Source organism: Octopus bimaculoides, chromosome 4, assembly GCF_046866305.1.
Source record: "Octopus bimaculoides isolate indiv1 chromosome 4, ASM4686630v1, whole genome shotgun sequence".
Taxonomy (NCBI): Eukaryota; Metazoa; Mollusca; class Cephalopoda; order Octopoda; family Octopodidae; genus Octopus; species Octopus bimaculoides.
In genome coordinates this window covers 106,194,206-106,219,090 of record NC_142931.1, presented here as the reverse complement: position 1 = coordinate 106,219,090, position 24,885 = coordinate 106,194,206, and the positions used below count along the sequence as shown (strand labels likewise).

The window sequence follows — 24,885 nt, the reverse complement described above, 5'->3', positions numbered from 1 at the left end:
TAATGCAGTTTTTTTTAAACTTCTTTTATTTTTCAAAATTAAGACAAACAAAGTTCTTTTTTAATCTAAAATATACTCTCCTTCATTTTATACAATACTCTTCCATCTATCTGGTAGATTTGCAAGACCCATCTTCCAAAATTCACTTGTCCATTATGAAAAATACTCCTCCAGTACTGTTCTGACCTTGTCTACAGAGTTCATATTTTTTCCTTCCAAATGATTTTGAAGACTGCAGAATAAATGATAATCATATGGAGCAATGTCTGGTGAATACGGTGGGTGGGACATCGTTTCCCATTCACACTTCTCCAACCTTTAGAATGTCATCTTCACTGTATGTGGCCTAGCATTATCCTGATGGAAGGACACCTTTCATCCTTAAAACCAAAAATGATCATTTTTCTTTTAGCACTGACTTAAGCTGCTCAAACTGCCCCCAGTAGATCTCTTTTGTTATCATTTGGTTTGAGTTTAAAGGTTCAAAATGGACTAAACCTTTCATATCTCACCAAACAGATAACATCTTACGTGGGTGAAGATCTTCTTTAGCCTGGGATGCCTGTGTTTCTCCTTTTCCTACCTACTGTCTTTGGCCCTTGACATTTTTATAGAGAACCCATTTCTCATCACCAGTCACTATTTGGTCCAAAAAAGGTTCATTCGTGAAATGTGACAGCAAAGAAGAGAACACATTTACTCTCTGCATGCGATTAGACTCAGAAAGTTTGTGAGGAACCCATTGACCCAATTTTCTGACTTTTCCGATAGCACACAGGTGTTGATGAATGGTTGAATGACCAAATCCAAGCTTCTCTGCTAGTTCCCCAACAGTTACAATGGGATTTTGTTCCACCAGAGTTTGCAGGATGTCCTCATCAAGCTCTACAGATCTTCCAGGATGAGGCTCATCTTCTAGGCTGTAGTTTCCGGCTCAGAATTTCTGAAACCACTGTTGACAGTGGCTTATGCTTATTGTCCAATCCCCATATTACTGCATTAATATTCCTTTCACTTTCCATTGCCTTTATTGAACTCATAAAGCAAAATATGCCAAATATGCTCCTTTGTCCTTATAGCTTTGAAAAAATAACTCTTAAAATCGAACTGCACTCTTCAAAACTTGCACTAAGAATAAGTAAAAGGGAAAATTACTACCTACTTTTATAGCAAGTTGATGCAGGTAGTTTGTCCCATCCCCTTCCAACTTTTAGTTCATGCAATGGAAAAAAACCGCATTATTTATAGGATGGCCCAATATATATATGCATATATTCATGCACACACATTCATATACACATATACAAATATATACGTGTGTGTGTGTGTGTATACATATGTATATGTATATATATACACAAATACATGTATGTTATGCATGTATGTAAATATATATATTTGTGTGTGTGTGTGTGTGCGTAGTTATCTTTATCTTAAGGCAATAAAGTGTTCCCTGATGATCCATTGTGGTTGAACATCTAAGTGCACTTGGAATACCTATTGCAGGGCTCCAAACAACTATAACAGTTAAACACAAATAGGAACTATAATATAAACTTGTGTTTATCCTTATTTCTCTTATATATGTATGTATGTGTGTATGAATGTTTGTAAAACAAGTTTCCACTGTTTTCACCTACCATACTCATTCAAAAAGCGATGGTAGACTCAGGACTATTTACAGAAGATGTTTACCCATGTGATTGTAAATAAACTACTTTAACCACACAACCCTACTGACACCGATATTATTTTTAATAAAATACCATCTTCCTTATCACTAGCAAACTTAAAGGTAATTGATTACAAATAAGCCAAGAAGAAAAAATTAATTAATCACAATAAATTAGAGTAGACTGCAATAAATAGAGGTGGATCCCAGGAATGTAACCAGAAATTTCTCCCGAATTCATTAAGTGATAATTATAAATAACAGCTGCATATTCAGGAAGAGTTGCTGATGATGATACAGCTGTTTCTTGTCTGGAAGAAAAAAACAAACAAATTGTGCTTGTTCCAAATAATGCTTAATTACTTAGAAGAATAGTATTTTTTTAATTAATCTTGTATTTAACATTACCTTGATAAATTTTATAAGCAACTGTGAAAGAAGTGAAGTAAAATGATTATCAGTATATTATTATTATTATTATTATTATTATTATTATTATTATTATTATTATTATTATTATTATTACTATTATTATTAAGGTGGCAAGCTGGCAGAATCATCAGCATTCTGGATGAAATGCTTAGCAGTATTTTGCCCATTGCTCCATTCTGAGTTCAAATTCCACCGAGGTTGACTTTGCATTTCATCCTTTTGGGGCCGATAAATTAAGAACCAGTGAAACACTTGGAACGATGTAATCAACAAGTCCCCTCCCACCAAATTTGAAACCTTGTGCCTCCAGTAGAAAGGATTATTATTATTTTTATTATTATTATTATTATTATTATTATCATTATTATTATTATTATTATTATTATTATTGTTATTATTATTATTATTATTATTATTATTATTATTAGTAGTAGTAGTAGTAGTAGTAGTAGTAGTAGTAGTAGTAGTAGTAGTAGTGGTGGTGGTGGTAGTAGTAGTAGTATTATCATCAATATTTTTTCTTTATCACAGATTTTGTTGGAGCTCCTGGAGTCTTGCACGCGTAGTGGGCTTGCTACCTGCAGCCTACAGTACCATGTTATGCATTCTTTTCAGATATCTAATACTTCCCTGATTATTCAGGCCATGCCAAGGAGGCAAACCTTTTGTAACAGTTCTACTGGGCACTCTATTCCAATTTCCTTTATATTCCTCTTGATACCTTTTGATACTTGTTCCCAAGGACCCAAAAATAATTGGCACTATCTTCACTTTCTTCATTTTCCATAGCCAGGCTATTTCGCACTTAAGAGGGTTGTATCTATCTATCTTTTCACTTTCCTTCTTGACTATTCGTGGGTCAAAGGGGCATGCAACATCAACTTTATAGCATATGTAGTGCACCTTGCCCACCACCATTAGGTCCAGTCTGTTATGCTCTAGCACCTGATCTGTTTGGATCGGGAAATCCCAGAGGATTTTGCTAAACTCTGACTCTGTCACCCTCTGTAGTTTGTGCTCATACCATATTTTGTCTCTAGCTAGCTCCCCCCTCCCCCCCACTTTTTGCACAGTTTCCAATGAAACACTTTCGCTACTTGGTCGTGTTACCACAACTTGTAGTGGTTTTAGGCAAGTCTAGGGCATTCGTTTATGATATGGGCAATGGCTTCATCCATTCTATTGCAGATGTGGCACAGCGTAGACACTTGCTCATTCCTCAGGTTGACTCTCCAGTTCATGGCCAGTGCTTGGTCCTGCACTGCCAGTATAGTGCTCTCAGTCTCTTTTTTTAAGTTTCCTTTCATCAGCCAATCCCAATTATTTTTTCCAGCAATTTCTGTTATGGCTACATGGACATCATCATCATCATTATTATTATTATTATTATTATTATTATTATTATTATTATTATTATTATTATTATTATTACCATTATCATTAAGGTGGTGAGCTGGCAGAATTGTTAGCATGCCAGGCAAAATGCTTAGTGGCATTCTGTCCTTTACATTCTGAGTTCAAATTCTGCTAATGTTGACTTTGTTTTTCATCTTTTTGGGGGTCAATGAAATAAGTACCAGTTGAGCACTGAGGTTGATGTAAACCCAAAATTGCTGGTCTTGTGTCGAAATTTAGAACCATTAATTTTGTTATTATTATAATCATCATTATTTTCATCACCAACATCATCATTATCGTTATTATGGTAGAATGCTGAAAGAATCATTAGCCCATCAGATAAAACGCTTAATGGTATTTCTTCCAACTCTTTACATTCTGAGTCCAAATCTCACTAAGGTCAACTTTGTCTTTCATCCTTTCTAGGTTGATAAAATAAAGTACTAGTCAGGTACTTCAACTGATGTAATCGACTAACTTTCTCCACCTGAATTTGCTGACCTTGTACCAAAATTTTAAACAATTATCATCATCATCATCATCGTCATTGGGATGATGGATGGTAAAATCATTAGAACATTACAAAAAATTCATTGAGTTATTTCTTCCAAATCTTTAAGCTCTGTGTTCCAATACTTCCATGGTCAACTTTGTCTTTTATCCTTTCATGTTTGATAAACTTATGTACCAGTGAACATCTGAACAGTGAACAAAATGCTAAGCAGCATTTCTTCTAACTCCTTACATTTTGAGTTCAAATCCTGCCAAGGTCAACTTTGCTTTTCATTCTTTCAGGGTTGATAAAATAAAGTACCAGTCAAGTACTGGAGTTAGTGGTATCAACAAACCCCATCCCCTTAAAACTGCTGGCCTTGTGCCAAAATTTCGTGGACAAGATTATTATTGTTATTTACTTTTAACCTGCATGTTTGTTGCAATCACTTGTTGAGATACTATTATTATTATTATTATTATTATTATTATTATTCAGTAGTTTAATTTTTATAACATGCTTTCACTTCACTACCGACCGCAGCTCTGTGTGCTGTGGTTTGCTGTGATGCCCTTATGGTTACTGTATTGAAAGTGTTTTGCGTAGGATGTGTGCAGTGCTCAATAGTGCAATTTTCTGTATGTTATATATACTTGTAAGTCCTGGTGTTTTTGTTATGTATTTGTCTGAATATTTTTTTATCATACCTAATGCACCTACTATGAGTCTGAGTTCAAATTCTGCTGAGGTCAATTTGCCTGTCATCCTTTTGGGGCTGATAAAATATGTATCAGTAGAGCACTGAAGTTGCTGTAACTGACTTACCCACTAACCCCTAAAATTGCTAATCTTGTACAAAAGACGAAACCATTATCATTGTTAATACTTATTGCTGCTGCTGTGTTTTATTTCGAAATTTGGTTCAATTCAGTAAATGTCATGACCTTCTTAAAAATCCTGAAATCTGAAGAACTCTCAAGACCCATTATGAAGGCTTTAAAGAGTACTTTTGCAAATTACTACAGAGAATATATTAAATAAATAATTCATACATATCTATAATATTTATGAAAGCATGAATGCCTTACTTTCAATGGGTTTACACAACAATCATTTCAGAAATGTAAACAGCTTCTCAAGAACTGTTTATATTTCTGAAATAATTGTTGTGTAAATTGAGAAACCTGCTTCATGTTTAAAGTTGAAATAACCACATGAATTTTCAAGATAAACAAACAAAAATCTGTTAAATGAAATTTATATGAAGTTTAATTATGTTTATATCTATAAAATTTTGTATTAGTATCAGAATAAATTTCAAATTCACTAGGGAAGGAGGAAGAAAGTGAGGAAATATTCTCAACTATTTCAACTATGTTAAATTAATGACTTTTATCAAATTAAATGTATGTTCAGAATATTTATACTAAATGATAACTTCAAAAGATATAATAATTATTTTTTTAAGGAATATATCTCATAAACTAACACTTAAGAAAAGATCCAATTAAAATCTTTGCTTTTACAAGTTAAAATAAAGAATATTAAATTATATTAAGACATTTCCTCTAGACTGTGACATGTTTGCTTCTGAAATCTCTATTTGGTTCTAAAATGTAAAAATTATATATGTATATAATCATAATCACTATCATCATCATCACCATCATCATCTTATCATTATCATCATCATCACCATCATCATCTTATCATTATCATCATCATCACCATCATTTTAATGTCTACTTTTCTATGCTTGCATGGGGAAGCTGGAAATATATATATATATATATATATATATATATATATATATATATATATATATATATATGAGAAAATGAAGAAAATGGATAAAACTGACTTATAGATGTTAATTATTTAATGACATTCTAATTCTTACAGAGAAATTCCTGCCTACAGCTGTTTCCATACCCAATGAATTCAATTACAGAAATAAAATTTTTAATTCAAATTCCCATATTGGAAACCAATCAATTGGGTATTTCTTGAAATCTGAAGTACTCTCAAGACCCATTATGAAAGCTTTAAAGAGTACTTTTGCAATTTATAACAGAAAATATATTAAATAAATAATTCATACATTTCTATAATATTTATGAAAACATGAATGTCTTACTTTCAATGGGTTTGCACAACAATTATTTCAGAAATGTAACCCATAGAAATGTGACTTCCTTTTGAAAATCTCCCTGCGGAAATACCCAATTGACTGGTTTCAAATATGGGAAACAGTTGTAGGCAGGAATTTCTCTGTATGAATTTGAATGTCTTTAAATAATTAACATCTGCAAGCCAGTTTTATCCATTTTCTTCATTTTCTCATTCGTAAAGTTTTTTAAATACCTATATGCTTCAATGATAAACTAATATACTTGGTTTTCACTGAATGCTGGTATAAACTGGAGAACTAGGATACTTGCATCTTTTAAGGGAATTTAGTTCCTTGTCTTAATAGTATAAATATATATATACTCTTTTACTTGTTTCAGTCATTTGACTGCAGCCATGCTGGAGCACCGCCTTTAGTCGAGAAAATCGACCCCAGGACTTATTCTTTGTAAGCCTAGTACTTATTCTATCGGTCTCTTTTTGTCGAACTGCTAAGTTACGGGGAAGTAAACACACCAGCATCGGTTGTCAAGCGATGGTGGGGGGACAAACACAGACGCACAAACACACATACACACACACACACACACACACATATATATATATATATATATATATATATATATATATATATATACATATATACGACGGGCTTCTTTCAGTTTCCATCTACCAAATCCACTCACAAGGCTTTCGTCGGCCCGAGGCTATAGTAGAAGACACTTGCCCAAGGTGCCACGCAGTGGGACTGAACCTGGAACCATGTGGTTCGTAAGCAAGCTACTTACCACACAGCCACTCCTACGCCTATATATATATATACATATATACACACACACACACACACACAAAGAGAGAGAGAGAGAGGGAGAGAGATAATGTGTGTGAGTATGTATTTACTTATTAATATTCTTTCTAGAATGAGGGTGCTGGTTTCTAACAAAGAAATAAAAGCTCTATCATAGGAGTTTGAATAGCAATGGTAATTGTTATATATTGAACTTCAAGAAAGTCTTGCATATTTTTACTGTCCCACTTACAGATTGTAACTGTAAAGTTTGTCAGCCAGTCACTTTCTTTGCTTGAAAATCCTGGCTTTGCTCGTGTATGCAGACAGACAGATGTTTGTAAGTTCTCTTCTGTTTCAATTATCTGAAGTCTTCCTGCAAGAAAGGAGCTGATTTCTTACAAAAATTTTAAAAAACTCTATCACTGGAATATAAATAACAAAAGCAATGTCGCATGTCCAACTTGAGAAAAGTCTTATATTTTCACTGTTCCACTTACAGATTATACCTGTAATGGTTAGCTGATTGACTTCTTTTTCTGAAAACATTAGCTTTTCCAAATTGCCTCTTAGGCATTTACTAACAAAGCAAAGTGTATCAATTATTACTGATATAAATGTGAATTTATAATCTTGGTATAGCGGCTGATAGCTTTGAAGAAATTGTCTGTAGTTAACCTTTTTCTCTTTGATTTTTGAAGACATATTAATATCAGCAGGGCAAGTGATTTCTATGACAATACATACTTTTTCTTATTTGTCCCAAATAACTATATCTGACTTGTTATGTTTACTCTTGATGGGAATGTTCACCTGTATTCCTTGTGTTGATGGTTATTTATGTATTCAGTAAAGGATGGTTTTCTATATTTATCACAGGACAGTCATTTTATTGGATGGCATTTGCATATTGTATTAGTGACAATGTCATAGCGCATTGGGAAGTAGAACCTATGTATGTGTATATATGGCCATATATAATTATATATGTGTGTATGTATGCATGTTTGTTCACATGCATGCGGGGGATACTATAAGATTTCAGAATTACACAACAAATGACAGAATTATCTCAACCCACTGCAATGAGTAAAGTTGAACCAAAGTTCAACTGAAGGAGACTTAAGTTGGATATTGAATTTTTTTTAACCATAAATATAACAGCTTCTACAAACTTCAAGAACATTGGTGTATTATACATTTCAAACAGAAACGCTTATATACAGCATTGTATAGCTCACAACACCCATGAACAGAAGGTCCAAGATGTGATCCAGATGGTTTCACAAGCAGATATTCTGCTGGGAGAATATTCAGTGAACTCACATCGCAAGCCAAATACCACAGATTAAAATTCCTGAAAATGAGCAGCATAGAAAATCTGCCCTTCTCAGGTAGTCACCAATATAATTTAGCAGGCCCCCCAGCAACATCTTTGTCCTTGTACTTACTTTGACTAATAAGAACCAGTGTTACTAGTGTATATATATAAATGTGTATCTGTATATATGTGAGTGTGAATGTGCATATATGTGCACATTCACATTTGTGTGTGTGTGTGTGTGTGTGTGTTTATACACACATATAATAAATCTATATACACACATATTTATATTAGATACATACACACACACACACAAATATATATATATATCTGTGTGAGCGTGTGTGTGTGTGTGTTATACTCCTAATGAAATAATCATTACTAACTGGATTTATAGGATTTCAACTGCATAGGACTATAAATTACACCTCTCTGTATTGGTTTACAATGTGGTGTATAGCCTGGTCCACACTAATGGACCTTTTTTTGTGTGTACCACATGATGAGTTAAATCCATATATTCTTCATTAAATATATATATATATATGTGTGTGTGTGTGTGTGTGTGTGTGTGTGTGTGTGTGTGTGTGTGTGTGTGTGTGTGTGTGTGTGTGTGGTGCAGGTGTGGCTATGGACACAGAAATGGTTGTGTGGCTCAGACATTTGCTTCCCAACCATGCAATGTTAGTATTTACAATGGCCAATCTGGTCCATTTCCTAGTAAGGTTGAAATATATCTGAATTGTGTGTTTGCTATATTTTAAGGTGATGAGGTGGCTGGTTGGTTGGTTGGTTTCTTGAAGTGGGTGGTGCAAATTTTTAGATATATTGCACTACAGAACTCATGATACTTTGCACCCATCTCATTTCCGAGCCAACAATATTCCTACCTTGTCCCCAACATCACTTTTATTCACCTGAAGAATATATATTGCTATTTCTTGCTTGTGAGGAGTATGGCTAAGTATCTTCTCTATCTTAACTCTTGCACACAAAATACACCCACTTATCTCTGTTTCATGACAGAATGTTACAAAAGTGACTCTAGGGTCAAAAGTTTCATGCATAGTGCTTATCAAACTGAGAGAGAGATCAATTTCATTTTCTTTTATTATTATTTAGCTGCTGCATATGTTAGCAAATGTTTTATCATTATCATCATTTTAATGTTCACTTTTCCATGCATGCATTGTTGAAACAGAATTTGCTGAAGCAGATTTTCTATTGTCATATGCCCTTTCTGTTGCAAGCCTCACCTATTTCTAACTATGGTAATAATTCCCCTTGGCCAAACATGTTTGCACAGAAGATTGAAAACAAAGGATACCACTTATATATATATATATATATATATATATATATATATATATATACATACATACATACTTACATACATACATACATACATACACACACAAACACACACACACACACAAACACACACACACACAAACACACATACACATACACACACACACACAGATGTATGCATGTGCGCATGTATGTATATATGTATGAATGTGTGTATATGTATGTATGCATGCTTGTGTATGTATGTGTGTGTATGTGTGTGCGTATGTATGTATGTATGTATGTATGTATGTATGTTTGTATAATAGTCTTCTTTCAGGTTCTGTCCACCAAATCCACTCACAAGGCTTTGGTCAACCTAAGGCTATAGTAGAAGATACTTGCCCAAGGTGCCATACAGTGGGACTGAATTGAAGACCATGTGGCTGAGAAGCAAACTTCATAAACAGACAGCTGTCTGTTTATATTCTCTATAATAAATGTATCTAATGTTAGTTACTTTTACCACGCTTTCTGATAAGACATATTCTCTAAAAGGATATATAGTTATTCTATCTCTTAAATGGAATTCATTAATGAACAGACCTAATCAGTTCTTTATACCAATTCGTGACTGAACTGCTTCATAGTTAACTATCAGTTAAATTATTGCACAACTGACCCCAAAAATTTTGGGGTGGAAATCCAATCTTATCTGGTCAGGATTAGTAGCTCCAGTATTTCACATGTCCTTTAATCCTTCAACTGCCATCTGTACGACCCCAAATTCTAAGAAATTTGTTTTGTTTACTTATATTTCATTCATTAAATCCAAAATCTATAGATTTTAATTAAATAATGAATTAAGTGCCAAGAACCACCATCATCATCATTTTATGCCTGACTTCCATGCTGGCATGGGTTAGACAGTTTGACAGGATCCATTGAGCCAGAGGACTGCATAAAACTCCAATGTCTGCTTTGACATGGTTTCTACAGCTCATTACCCTTCCTAATGCAAACCACTTTACAGTGTGTACTGAGTGCTTTTTCCATGGTACCGGCACCAGTTTAGGTTGCCAATTAACTCACAAGGCAAAGAAGACCCCTCAATTGGGTGAGGTTATAATAGAGAGGGAGGTGGTTTTATACCAAGTGTTGAGAGATTAAATTATTATAGAAGGACAGGCACAGATGTCTTGTTATAGAAGAAATACAAGACTACCCTGCATTATATAAAGATGGGTAGGAGTAGCTGGAAGGAAGACAACAGTGGGGATGAGGTGTCAGCATACTCTCAAGATAGAAGAAACCATCTCTGGAAAATAATTTCAATATGATGCTGGCAAAATGGTGTGTTTTAATGGGAAGCTGTTTATAAAGATTTATTCAAAGCATGCCTAAAATAACAGAAGCGATTAAAATAATAGTAAGGCAACTAAATATTGATTTTTGCCAACTGCTTGCAGAGAAAATGTCCTACAACATTTTTACAGCTTATTTATCAGCCAAGATGCAGCATATCGGCAAGTAATTTTGTATGCAGTGAATGGAACATAAAATAAAGATAATAGAAAATATTAGCATATATGTATTAGTGTTCCCATTGATTTTTGACACATGTATATTATGATGATGACATCTGTACGTGAATATTTTTTTAATATCACTTTTGCACAAATGATAATTCTACAGACTTGGCTCTGAAATTTTTTTATTGTTGCAGTTGTTGTTGTTATTATTACTACCATCATCATTGTCATCATCATCATCATTATCATCATCTTTTTAAGAGAAAATTAATATAAAATACAGGAAATTTTAAAATTTTGTATTTTAATGTTATGTTCCCTAACAATATTATATGTTCATATGTGTGTGTGTGTAATGTAAATTTAAATGTCTCCTAAGACCAAAGGATGCTTTGAGAGCTGATGCATAGCTCAAGTTATGTGGAATGAACTGGTGGAGTTGTCTTGCTGGATTCAATACCAGTCTATCTATAAGAGATAACATTCTTAGATTATCTGTTCCATTTTTTTTTAAAGGCTTAGTCAAAGGGATCTCTAAGGCTTTTGGGAGGAAAGAAGGAGGTTGATTTCAGACCAAAAACCTGATCCAAAATTCTTACAACAGAGTGGAGTCTGCTAAAAGTATTCAAGGGCTGGATTGTATCTTAAGCTTGTGGTTGGAATTAACTCAACTTATAAATAGGACATCATTTTGAGATTTTGATGGTTACTGATAACTAAATCAACCCCAGTAGGTGATTGGTATTTCTAATAGTAATTAACCAGTATTCATGGTGTTTGCAGTGATTACTAGTGATGGCGACGTCATTCCTCCATTCATCTTCCCACGTGGCCTCAGACTCAACACAGAGGCCTACATCAAGTGCCTGGAGGAGGTAGTGCTTCCCTGGGTGAATAGGGTGGCTGCTGGAAGACCCTATGTTTGGCAACAGGATTCTGCACCATGTTGCACAAGCAGGAGAACCCAGTCATGGCTGACAGACATCTGGCCACCTAACTCCCCAGACAGCAACCCTCTTGATTATTATGTGTGGGGCACAGTTGAGTGAGAGACCATCAAATCTCTTTGTAACACCAAAGATGAACTGAAGGCAAGGATTATGGCAGCATTTACCAACTTTAACAAGTTGCAGGAGATTCTGAAGTCATCTGGAGGCTGTGGTTGAAGCCAATGGTGATTTTATGGAATAAATTTACTCTTTCGCATTTCTAGATATTTTTACGTAATTTTAATAAATATATCTGTTAAAATGAGATGTCAGTGTTATTTTCATTTTTGCGTAATTTAGTTTATACACCGCACCCTGACAGTTTATACACCACACCCTGTATATACATATACAGATATACACAAAACACGCACACACACACACACACACACAACAGGCTTCCGTACAGTTTCCATCTACTAAATTACAGTCACAAAGTATTATATGACCCAAGGCTTTAGGAGAAGCAATTTTCCTAATATACCAGGCAATGGGACTGTTATGATGTGGTGTTTTCCACAGTTATAATGTGTGGCCACTGTTGTGACTGTAGCTGTTGTATCTACTCTAGTAGTCACAATATTTTCTTAGGATCAGATTGTGTATAACTTCTATTCTAGAATGGCAATGCACCACTTCATCTATCATGCTATCACTGTAGCTTTGCAAGAAAACTGAATTTGAACCATCTACTTTGACTGTAACTCAAACTCAACTATAACACATAACTAACACTTAATTCCAACTGAAAACTCATACAAGTCTACAATGACTGGCACGTGACTCCCTGTACTGGTTGATGTCATCTCGCTTTATAGTGGCTAACTCATACCACTTGTCCCATGGGAAGGGTGCACCATTTCCACTATAACATCCCCCATTTTAGCTTTTTCTGTTTGGGAAGCAAGTAATTTCATTTTACATTATTCACCCCACCTCCCTTTTTTGAGTTTTTTCTTTTTTTATTTGTACAACTTTATATTTTTTCTTTTTTGTGTCTATTTTTAGGAACTCTGTGTTTGACTAAACAGTCATTTAATCCTGTTGAGAAATCTGCACACACTCTTAGTTTATTCTTTTTTTTTCACATAAACTGTCAGTGCTGCCCAGTCTGAGTGGTCGATTTTCTCAATCATAGCTAGACTTTCCAGCTCTTTGTTGACCTGGTCTATTGCCACAAATGGCATGATCCATATGGGCCTAAGACAGGTGTTGCATTTTCTTTTACAGCAGTCTTCACTTTTGTTTTAGTGCAACAGCCCAATTCTTCCAAAAAAAATATTTGGAAATAATTTTTTTTTTCTCAGTTCTTTGACCTTATTTGAGCCTTTGACCATCCCAACTACATTTCCACAGAGAACCCTTGGTGGGAATATTGTTTTGGTCAAAGTTAAGGAATTTGAAAGATATGCTTTGTTTGTTTGAGTATTTTGTTGAAGGCTTATTTGAATCAAAAGACATTTATGAAAGAATCTAGAACAATCTCTTCTTATAAATGGTATTTTATGGTTGAGTGGCTTGTGCTAATGTGTTTTGAATTTTGTTAGAAGGTAGGGTCTAAGGGCTTCTTTAAGAGCTGGAAAGTTTGGTGTGGTACTGTACTCGTCTGTTAAACTAATTAAACATTTTTGTTTGTTTATTTCCTGTGCTTTTTGAATTATAAATCTTTATGTATGCTTGCTTTTGTGTGTGTGTGAGCACACATTATGGTCAAAGTTTTTTTTCTCTTGTGAAATAATTCATACGTGTATCTATATGTAAAGGGCATCCAGCTGTAGAAACTCTGCCAAATCAGACTGGAGCCTGGTGTTGCCATCCGGTTTCACCAGTCCTCAGTCAAATCGTCCAACCCATGCTAGCATGGAAAGCGGACGTTCATTAAGGAGTTTTTTTTTCCTTTTTAAATTATTTACATGTCTGTTCGACTGTTTCACATGACTTTATTCATTAAAACTTATTAAAACTTCAGAAGTTCTTACAACTTTGGTCATCCTAATGCTTTGCTTTCGTTTGTTTGATAAAAATTCCTCCTCATGATGATTTTGCTTTCATTTTGCGATAGACAACTATCATGCAGAAAATGCCAGCTTCCAAATCCTAACTTCCGATTAGGTAAAACTGATTAAACTTTAAACCTCAAAAACATTTTTCTACAATTTTTCTGAAACAAATAAATAGTAAAATCGGATTTTAACATGCCTCAAGAAATTCTATCCAACCCTTGTGAGACTGGAAAATATATACATACATATACATAGACGTGCTTTTATCTGTCTCTTCTCAAAGCTCGTTTTTCCAGCATGTTCACCACTTCACATCATCTTGGCTTAACAGCCCTCACCGTTTGTTTTTACTGTTTTGTTCTCACTGTCCTGTTTTTGTTACCACTTTCACCCTCCACAAAAAATCCCAAATTTTATTTAATTTGCTTTGCGGGAAGAACTGTTTTAACGAAGTCACATCTTGTCCTTACCTTCAAAATGTGGAGTAGATAAAACAAGGGACAACTGATGAAGGGAATGTTCTTTATGTTGCATATCTCGTTTCTCTGTTTGTTTGTTCTTTTCATTGTTCGAAAAAAGTTTGTTTTCTATGTTTTTGTTTTTTATGTTCTCGCTTCTCATTCTGTCCATGTTTTTTTGATGTCCTGTACCCATTTATGCATGTATATATACATATATATGTAGGTATGTACATATATGTATGTATATATGCATATATTTATATATTATTTATATTATTATTATATATATATATATAGTTGAAATTTACAGAAAAACAAAAGACGAAGACAGGTGTATAAACAACATATATATATATATATATATATATATATATATAAAGTAGACTTACTTGCAAAAAAGGACGTGTGCGTTCAATAATGTAATAATACAAAGAATATATATACATGTATACACACATATATGTACGTACTTACATCTACATGTGTATAGATATGCATATCAGGGTACAGGACGTTAGAACAATGAACTACAGACAACGGAACGAACACATAGGAAAACGGAAAGCCACTTGGAATATCCATTCATCAGCTGTCTCTATTCTAACTAGACGTTTTGAAGATAAGACAGAACGTACTCTAAGAAGAAAAATAAGCGAAAATGCACATTGGAAATCAAAAAAAGTAAAGACTTTTTATGAAAAGTAACGATAGATATATACAATTTGATGAACTGAGGTAGGAATAAAAGTAATAAAAGTCATTATTGTGAATTGTTAAAGAGATTCAAAAGCATACCGGTTTCATAAAGTTACTAGTCATTGCTTTGAATGCACACCGATTACTGAATGGTGTCAGGTCTACTAGTCCCTGAGTAAAAAGATTATGTGTAAGGGAGGTAAGTAGTTCTGGATTTGGTGCAATTAGGGTAGATATAGATCTGTAATATGAATGGCGTATGGGATGTATGGGGTTAGTGGTATTAATTGAAAGGTTAGTATATACATATATGCTTAAGTGATATATACATATGTGTGTGTGTTTGGTTCAGTGGTTAGAGAGTTGAACTCACAATCATGAAGTAGTGAGTTCAGTTCCCAGACCAGGCTGTATGTTGTGTTCTTGAGCAAGACACTTTATTTCATGTTGCTCCAGCTCACTCACAGCAATGAGTTGTAATATCACTGGTGCTAAGCTATGTTGGCCTTTGCCTTTCCCTTGGATAACATCAGTGATGTGGAGAGGGGAAGCTGGTATACATAGGCAATTGCTGGTCTTCTATAAACAATCTTGCCCAGACTTGTGCTTCGGAGGGGCAAATCATTCATGACCGAAGGGGGGTCTTTACCCTTTTTATATACATATGGCCCAGTAGTTAGGGCAGTGGACTTACAGTCGTAGGATCATGGTTTCGGTTCCCAGACCAGGCGTTGTGAGTATTTATTGAGCAAAAACACTTAAAGCTCCACAAGGTTCGGGCAGGGGTGGTGACGAATCTTGCTGTTCTCTTTCACCACCACTTTCTCTCACTCTTTCTTCCTGTTTCTGTTGTACCTGTATTTCAAAGGACCAGCTTTGTCATGCTGAATCTCCCCAAGAACTATGTTAAGAGTACAAGTGTCTGTGAAGTGCTTGCCACTTGCACGTTAATTTCACGAGCAGGCTGTTCCATTGATCGGATCAACTGGAACCCTTGTCGTTGTAACCGACAGAGTGCCACAGCATATATATATATATACACTTTTACACTTTTACTTGTTTCAGTCTTTTGACTGCGGCCATGCTGGAGCACCGCCTTTAGTCAAAGAAATCGACCCCAGGACTTATTCTTTGGAAGCCTAGTACTTATTCTATCGGTCTCTTTTGCCGAACCACTAAGTTACGGGGACATAAACACACCAGCATCGGTTGTCAAGCGATGTTGGGGGGACAAACACAGACATACAAACACACACACACACATACACATATATATACACATATACAACGGGCTTCTTTCAGTTTCCGTCTACCAAATCCACTCACAAGGCATTGGTCGGCCCGAGGCTATAGTAGAAGGCACTTGCCCAAGATGCCACGCAGTGGGACTGAACCCGGGACCATGTGGTTGGTAAGCAAGCTACTTACCACACAGCCACTCCTACGCCTATATATATATATATACCTTCTTTCTTTTTTTTTTTCAGCATCAAGAAGACATAATTGAAAAATTAAAATTGGAGGTATTTGCATTTTATTAAATTTGGTTAATCTATATGAGTTGGATGGTTCAGAATTGTTAAAATTGTTTTATAATAGTTTCAGACATTTGCTATTGCTAATTCCTTAACCTATAAGGTAAGAGTTAAGATTAGCATAAGAATATTAAATATCTATTTAATAAACTTAGGCCAAATAAGTATTACACTTTGCTTAACAATTTAAAAAACAGTCCTCAACCATATTTGATATCATTTTATATTGTAAACCAACATTTGGTTTTATATTCTCTTGGAAAATAATTCTCTGCACAGAGTACCACATTTCTAAGCTCTAGATATCAATGATCTAAATACTATTTGACATTGAACTAAAACAAAATATTTCTTCATATCTTTAAGTCGTGTTAGTGTTTTAATGTCTGAATTATCAATGTGTTTCACTTAACTATTTTGGTCCCAACCCAGCTGAAACCACTTCTGGTTTTATGATGCAAAATTGTCTAATTTAAAATGTTTATATCCTAATTAAAAGTTTTATCATAATTTTATCTAAAAATTTTTCATTAAGTAATGTCCTAAAGACAAGTTAAATAACAAAAGATTTGTTTTGATAAATACTTTTAGAGTCTTGATTATTTTCAAATTGAATTAAACATTAAAATTGAATTTGATTAAAACACTAAAATTTAATTTAATTAAAACATTGAAATTAGCAGTGTATTAGAAACATGGTCTCAGAACAGTTAGCCAATGGCAAGTTTCTCAAAAATATAGATATATTTCACAAATTTGATGTTAACAGAATCTGCAATGAATTGTAGTTTCCATAGTTGTTGTTTAATCCCAGGTTATCCTGGATCAAACAGACCTTTAGCATGTAAGATAGTCTATTAAATAGTTAAGCATGATCCACAAATATATAGTTTCCCATATCACCTCCTAACTTTTATCACACTTGCATGTTACCTGCTATTCTGTATTAACTTTCTATTGCTTAATCATCATTTGAACTGTGACAAGCATCGTTTTTGTCAGATGTTGTGGTGTGTATTTCTCAGTTTTTATCTGGTATGTATTTCTCAGTTTTTTTTAAACAATAAGGTGTGATTTCAGGGAGATTTGGTTACTAACTATGGTAAGTCAAGCAACTGTTAGAATTTCCATAGTCATAAGTGGATGGAAAATAGCAAAACTCTTAGATAGGATTCTAGCTTGTTGTAGATAACTACATCAGAAATACTGGTACCTATTCTCAACAGCAAACAAAATTAGACCCATAGAATAATGTTTTGTTAAGGTTATTTCTACAGATATTCTATTGAACTTATAGCCATCACTGATTTTTGCTACATTTCGTATTGAGAGGTCAAATGTAAGCAGACAATGTACCTACAAATCTTTAACATAGAATAGTGTCCTTCTCCAAACACAAAAAGAAATATCTGCAGTGGATGTGAACATATGAGTCATGGGTTAGTTTTTATCCTCTCAGCCATTTTTTCTGAACCTTTAGAAAAATAAAAGGTGTAATTCTAAAAATATGATAATAAGAAAAAACTTTACACCGCATTGTAAGAGCTATAGCTGATTATATACATATAAATTCATGTTGCTCCAGTTCACTCAGCTTTAGAAATGAATAGTGACATGACTGGTGCCAAGCTTTGCCTTTCCCTTGAACAACATCAGTGACATGGAGTGGGGTGAGTGGTATGCATGGACGAGTGCCAGTCCTCCATAGACAACCTTGCCCGGACTTGTGCCTCGGAGGATAACTTTCTAGGTGCAATCCCATGGTCATTCATGACCGAAGGGGGTCTTTACCAATTTATATTTACACATATATATGTGTTTATTTTTAGACTCAGTTATCAAGTTATATAGAAAAACAATTTAACGTTTAACTGAAGAATAACTCAGTACTTTTATTTGAGTATATGTTTTAGTAGAGTACATGTTTATTAAACTTTTACATTGATAATCTGATGAAAGCAAGCAAGCTAAAACTTCAAAGTCATTGTCAGCCTTTTCCTTGTAAAAGTTTAATAAATGCATATATATAAATATATGCATGTATTAAACTTATATGACACATACACAGGAACTAAATATTTATACTGGGGTTTACCTTAATTTCCTTAACATATATCCATGCTAGCATGGAAAGCAGACATTAAACGATGATGATGATGATGTATATTATACCCTCAATACATGCACACACACATACATACATACACGCACACATACACACACACACACATACATACATACATACATACATATTCAGTGAGTTAGTAGTCCATAAGTCACAAACAAAAGTACATTCAATATAAATAATAAGAGTGGGTATATTTTTACATCATCAAACAATATATTACTGGTTCTGGTCACAATGTCAACATCAGTTTCATGTGATGTCAATATTGTCTGTTGGCAATATTTGATGCGAAACCAATGGTAACATCTTAACCAGTTATATATCATAACTAATAATGTGTGTATGTGTGTGCATATATATATATATATATATATATATATATATATATATATATGTGTGTATTAATAGTTATCGCCAAGCCAACATGGCAGTCCAAAAAATAGGACAAATGCTGCCGTTAATTAACTCCAAGAGGCCATCACCTCTAGCTAGCTATGTGACACACGAACGTGTGTCCTTTATACATGCACATACATACACACACACACACACACACACACACACACACATACAGAGTCCGAGATGGAATATACTAAATAAAGGTACTTAGGTAAATTCTTAATTTTTTAATAATTTACCTTGAGAAAAGGGAAGCTAAACAAAAACTGTGTGGTCATTATTAGCAATTTTGAATAGGTGAGATAAAATTATATTCATTCAGTTTTCCCATATTACTTAATTATATTATCATGGTAGAATCACATACAATCTGACTTGCATTACAAAAGAGTTTGACAGCTACAAACAAGGTGATGTTTCTACCTCAATAAGCATTAATGGAATAGAATGTACATGAAAGAAATTTTTAAAAATTAGAAATTTGTTCAGTAGACCCCTCTGTCAGTGTTGTAATTCATATATATGCATACATGTGCATGTATATATGATATATGTAAATGAAAACAAAACCAGTTTTGACTAGTTTGAAGAACATTAGTAACATAATGAGGGAGGGGACTGTGACTCATCAAGTAAAGTTTTTATGCTTTTTCACAATGAATTGAAGATACATTATCTCACTTAGTTCACAATAATCATGTGGAGTTTGTCTTACATATAACACTCAGACATGCACAGACACAGATACATACACAGACACACATACATGCACAGACACACAAATACACACACACACATTTTCTCTCTCTTTCTCTCTCTCTCACACACACACATACATACATATATACATACACTCATGTTCACACAAACACCACACATAGACAGACATGCAAGCACAAACACTCACACATATACACACACATATATACACAAACACCACACATAGACACACATGCAAGTACAAACACTGAGACATATACACACACATACATACACAAACACACAGATATGCATTCACACATACACACATATTCATTCATTTCCATCGATAGTTCTTGAATATTTTAACTAATTAGGTCTTAGATTCTTTTTCATTTTTGTTAACGAATCTCTCACTTAATGGTGGGATAGAGTTTATTTTGATATCTTGGCTGTTTTTGTTTTGTTTTTTTGTTGTTTTTTGTCTGTTAGTTTGTTTTTGTTTGTTTTTTTTTATTATTGCTAAAAAAATTCTGAAACTCTGACAAGTTGAATCATTAATTAAGATTAGTCTATTAATTTAAATCAAGTAAATTTTAACAAGAATTTACCATAAAATTTTAAAAGTAATTTCATTTTCCTTCTTCATTTGCAGATAAAGAATCTAGAAATCCTTCTTTCAGAAGAAAAAGAGAAAAGTGCCATTCAAACAGCAAAATGTGAAACATTACAAAATATGTATGAAGCCACTCAGGTCAGAAATTGAGAGGGGTTTAGGGATTGGAGGGTGGCTTTTTCAGGTTGGAGTATTAATTATTTATAAAATACAAGAAAAAACAAACTACCATCTTATTTTTCCTTACAGGTTATTGTATGATATAAAAACAGCTCAACCTATCAAGCAATTGTTTAATACAAGGAGTGATGATGATGATGATGATAAAGGTCTTGCCAAGGGAAGGTTGGTGGTGATGATGATGACAATGACAACAATAATGATGATCCTTCTTTTCCTCTTTTGTCTCATCACCTTCATCATAATCATCATCATTGTTTTCATCATTATTATCATCATTGTTGTCATTGTCATCATCATCAGTATAATCATCACATTGTTGTCATCATCACTATCATACCCATCACCATCATCATCACCACCACCGTCAACTATTATCAGTAGAATCACTATGGAAATAATTATATATTCACCTAGCTTACAAAGCTATTGAAGGAGTTGATCAGGCATTTTTTTTTCTTTTTAAGCAGTTTAACATTTTCTGATTTCTAAATTTTCTAATTCTACTCTTATTCAATCTTCTTAATGTTTTTCATCAATTATCTTTTAGAATGAAATAATTTAATACAAATTTAGATATTTCTGCCAAGTGTTATTGTAGGAAGTATTTTTATGTATGTCTTTCCTACAATTAACCGCTCAACTGGGAAATCTGAGTGAAACTTGTCATCACAGTTGATAAAGACCAGTAATTCTCTAGCTGTCATTTGTGACCATATGGGTGGTAATCTATCTGTTCAGCCTCATAGCCATTATACCATTTTGTGAATGTTGAAGAGGAGAGCATATATCTGTTGATAAATAGGTTTATTTTGATGATGATATTAATAACTTTCAAGAGAACCACTCAGCAACCTATAGGTTGTTTGCAGTTGTTGCAATTTTGTTATTATTATTATTATTATTTTCATGTTGTTATTGCATTTTTCTTCCCCTTATAGTTTTTATTTTCATATTATTTTGGCTTTCTTTTTCCCTAAAAGATGTTATCTTCATATTGTTGTTGTTTTTCTTTTTCTAACAGTTGTTATTTTCACACTGTTGTTGTTTTTGTTTTCTTATAGTTGTTATCTTCATGCTGTTTATTTTCCTTCCTCTTATGATTGTTAATCTTCATATTTGCCATTGTTTACTGATTTAATGTTCAATAGAATTTGTTATGTAAGTGTTATTTCACTTACGTACAAGACCACACAAGAAGTTGAATACATAGAAACAGCTCAGGGTACTTCACTTTAGTCTGGAGAATAAATAGATTGTGAAAGGCAAATAAACTAATGCTATACATGATATTCCAATAACTTATCATGAAAACATGAAATATAGCAAAAACAAAAAGGAAGTGGAGCTGTGGTAGTTGATATTTCAAGTGAATTTGAAGAACATTCTCCTGATTAGAGAGAATTTCATTTATTTAGCCTTATCACAGATTTCTTATGTTTTCTAAATAAGCATTTAGAATTAAACATCTCCCAATAACAGCAAGTTATCCAAACTAAACCCATTTCCCTAAATTCTAACCTACAGTATTAATGACATTTGCTTCATTTCACTGTAATTCCTTTTACAGATTCTTGGACTGTTTGTTTAATTTCATGCACTCATAACTTCTCCTTTACTGATTCTTAGATTCAATATGTTTTAGTAATGATTTCTCAACCATACAACTTGGCATCACAGACTTTGGATTTGCTGGGTTCTTTTTCATATTTTTCCCTGTATTCTAGCATATGTTACAGGTTATGGTGCTAATTTTTCATTAGCCTACCTTTTACTTTAGTTTCTAGTCATTATGCATCTGACATTTTTGGCTTTTTATTCTCTATTTTTCAATGTTTTCCCACATAACTTAAATAATTTTTGCTGTGCTCACACCATTTCTTTCTTTAAAAAATAACACTTAAACCTATGAAATGCCATGCAAATGGCCAAATAGCTATCAGACAACAAAGTGGCCATTCAATACATTTTCATTAGATTTCAATAATTTTTCTAAGATTGTTGAAATCATGCTAAAATAACAAGATTTCTCTTCTAAGGAGAGGAAATTCTGAAAGTAATTTCTTTTTATGTATTTTTTTTATTCCATTTGGGTTTTCATAAGAAATATGTCTGTCTTTGGAATAAATCAAAAAGTAAAAACATTCTGAATGTCTAAGATATAACAACCATGAAGAAATTGGTAGCAAGAGTCTATATTTAATTCTTTAATATTTTTATCATGAATTTAGCAACAGAAATCTGTCAGAACATCAGAAACGCAAACAGTGGACATGAATGACAAGAATCAGAATAATTTTGAATTGCTTGAAGAAATCGAGTCTCCAACAAAAGGTAGCTTTTTTTTTAGTTTTTATTTTTATCTTCCTTATTTTCTTTTTTATACTATGCTACAAAATCAATTATAGAAGCATATATTGACTGTTTTAGACATTCTTTTTTTTTCTTTTTTACTGTTTTGTTGAAATAATCCATAAATATTAAGCTTCTTGTTTCTCAAACTCTAAAATATCTGAAGTGCTTTGCCTTGAATAATTATTTAATCTCTGGGACAAAGTGACATTCTACAGGTAAAGTACCCAGTATCCAGAGCAAAGAAGACAGTTCCATTTCATTCATCAATTGATGATTTAATTAACTGAAAAGATATCAATAAAAACAATCAAACTCAAACAGTAAATGCTGTCAATCATTAATTAATAGGTTAACTTATTAGTAATAATACACAACTAATAATTTATTTAGGAAATATTAAGTTTTATTGTCCTGACCATAATGCTATGAGCACCCACTTTTCTATATTACATTGTGCCTCAAGATAATACACTGTTTCCCCAGAGAAATAAAACTTAAGTCCACCACCCAAGTCTATTTTTCCCTTTAATGTAAGAGTAGGCCAAGTAAAAAGTATAATATTATTGCCACTCTGCACCATGCAAAGCTTGACACACAAAATGAGGAGCCATCTGTTGTTTCAGGAACCAACTTTCAATTTGGTGTTTTTGATGTGGTACTTAAAGGAAAGATTTGTGACATGTTCCTGTAACCTAGCTGCCAAAAAGGTTTGATTTTGCCTGGCCAGTGTGAGACTGGCCAGTAGTCAGTCTTCTATAGTAATTTGGTGCTTGTGCTGAGCTTAGCACCAATATGGTGCGAGCAAGGGAGCTCACAAGGACTAGGTTGTCTAAGGAAGGTCTATTCAGCCCAAAGTGGAAATGCAGTAGGCAAAAGGCCTATGTCAAGCTTTGCAGGGTGCAGAGTGGCAATATTATACTTTTTACTTGGCTTACTCTTGCATTTAGGGGAAAATAGACTTGGGTGGTGGACCTAACTTTTATTTCTCTGGGGAAACAGTGTGTTATCTAGAGGCACAATGTGTTATAGAAAAGTGGGTGACACTCAATCATATGAAAATGAGAATGGGATGATTAAAAATTTCTATGATCAAATGAGGCTACAAGACTGGCCTAACCACCCATGAATATGAAGAAGTAGACCATACTATAGAACACTGCCTTGTCTTACCTCTGCAGAGTTTAATAAAAATGTAAAGAACTGAATAAAGAAATGGGAAACTATCATATAACCATTATAACCATAAGAATCAAAAAAAGAACTTTACTAAGTAAAACTATTTTCAACACACAGAATGGTCCCATTGCAGACTGATGTTCAGTATATCTAGATCACAAGACCAGAACAATACAGTCAAGTGTTTATTCAGTTACTTCTGTTCTACATATTTAACCCATTCCTAAACCCCCAAATTGTTCTTTCTCTTTTGTCTTTGTTCAGAGAGCTACTCCCCAACCATTAATAAAATCTTCCCATATCACATGATAGTTTCTTTCAAATTCTTTGACAAAATTTTTGAAACTGTAAAAGATTTTATTCTGCATTTCTAATCAACTTCTCAGACTGTTCTGTAACATTCATTATCCAATGCAGTAATTGTTGTTGTAGTTTTTATTTAACCCTAAGTCAACTGTGATCAAGCAGACCTATGATCAAGGGGTTTCCAGTCGTGATAAATGTGTCTGTTTGTATATTTATGGGCTACATTATTGTTGTTGTAAAAATGGTACTCCCCTTTCCACGTGGCAAAGTGGTATGAGTTGCCA

General features: G+C 33.6%; 1 protein-coding gene across 5 annotated transcripts in view; it reads left to right on the top strand.

The window, feature by feature from the left end:
* The window catches only part of LOC106883648 (uncharacterized), a 654,180-nt gene that overhangs the window by 586,943 nt on the left and 42,352 nt on the right, over positions 1–24,885 (top strand). For all 5 annotated transcript variants that reach the window (XM_014934744.3, XM_089351157.1, XM_089351155.1 and 2 more), the window contains 3 exons: positions 16,695–16,730; positions 20,624–20,722; positions 22,996–23,098. In XM_014934744.3, coding sequence (XP_014790230.3) covers positions 16,695–16,730; positions 20,624–20,722; positions 22,996–23,098 — 238 coding nt within the window. The remainder of the gene's footprint in view (positions 1–16,694; positions 16,731–20,623; positions 20,723–22,995; positions 23,099–24,885) is intronic.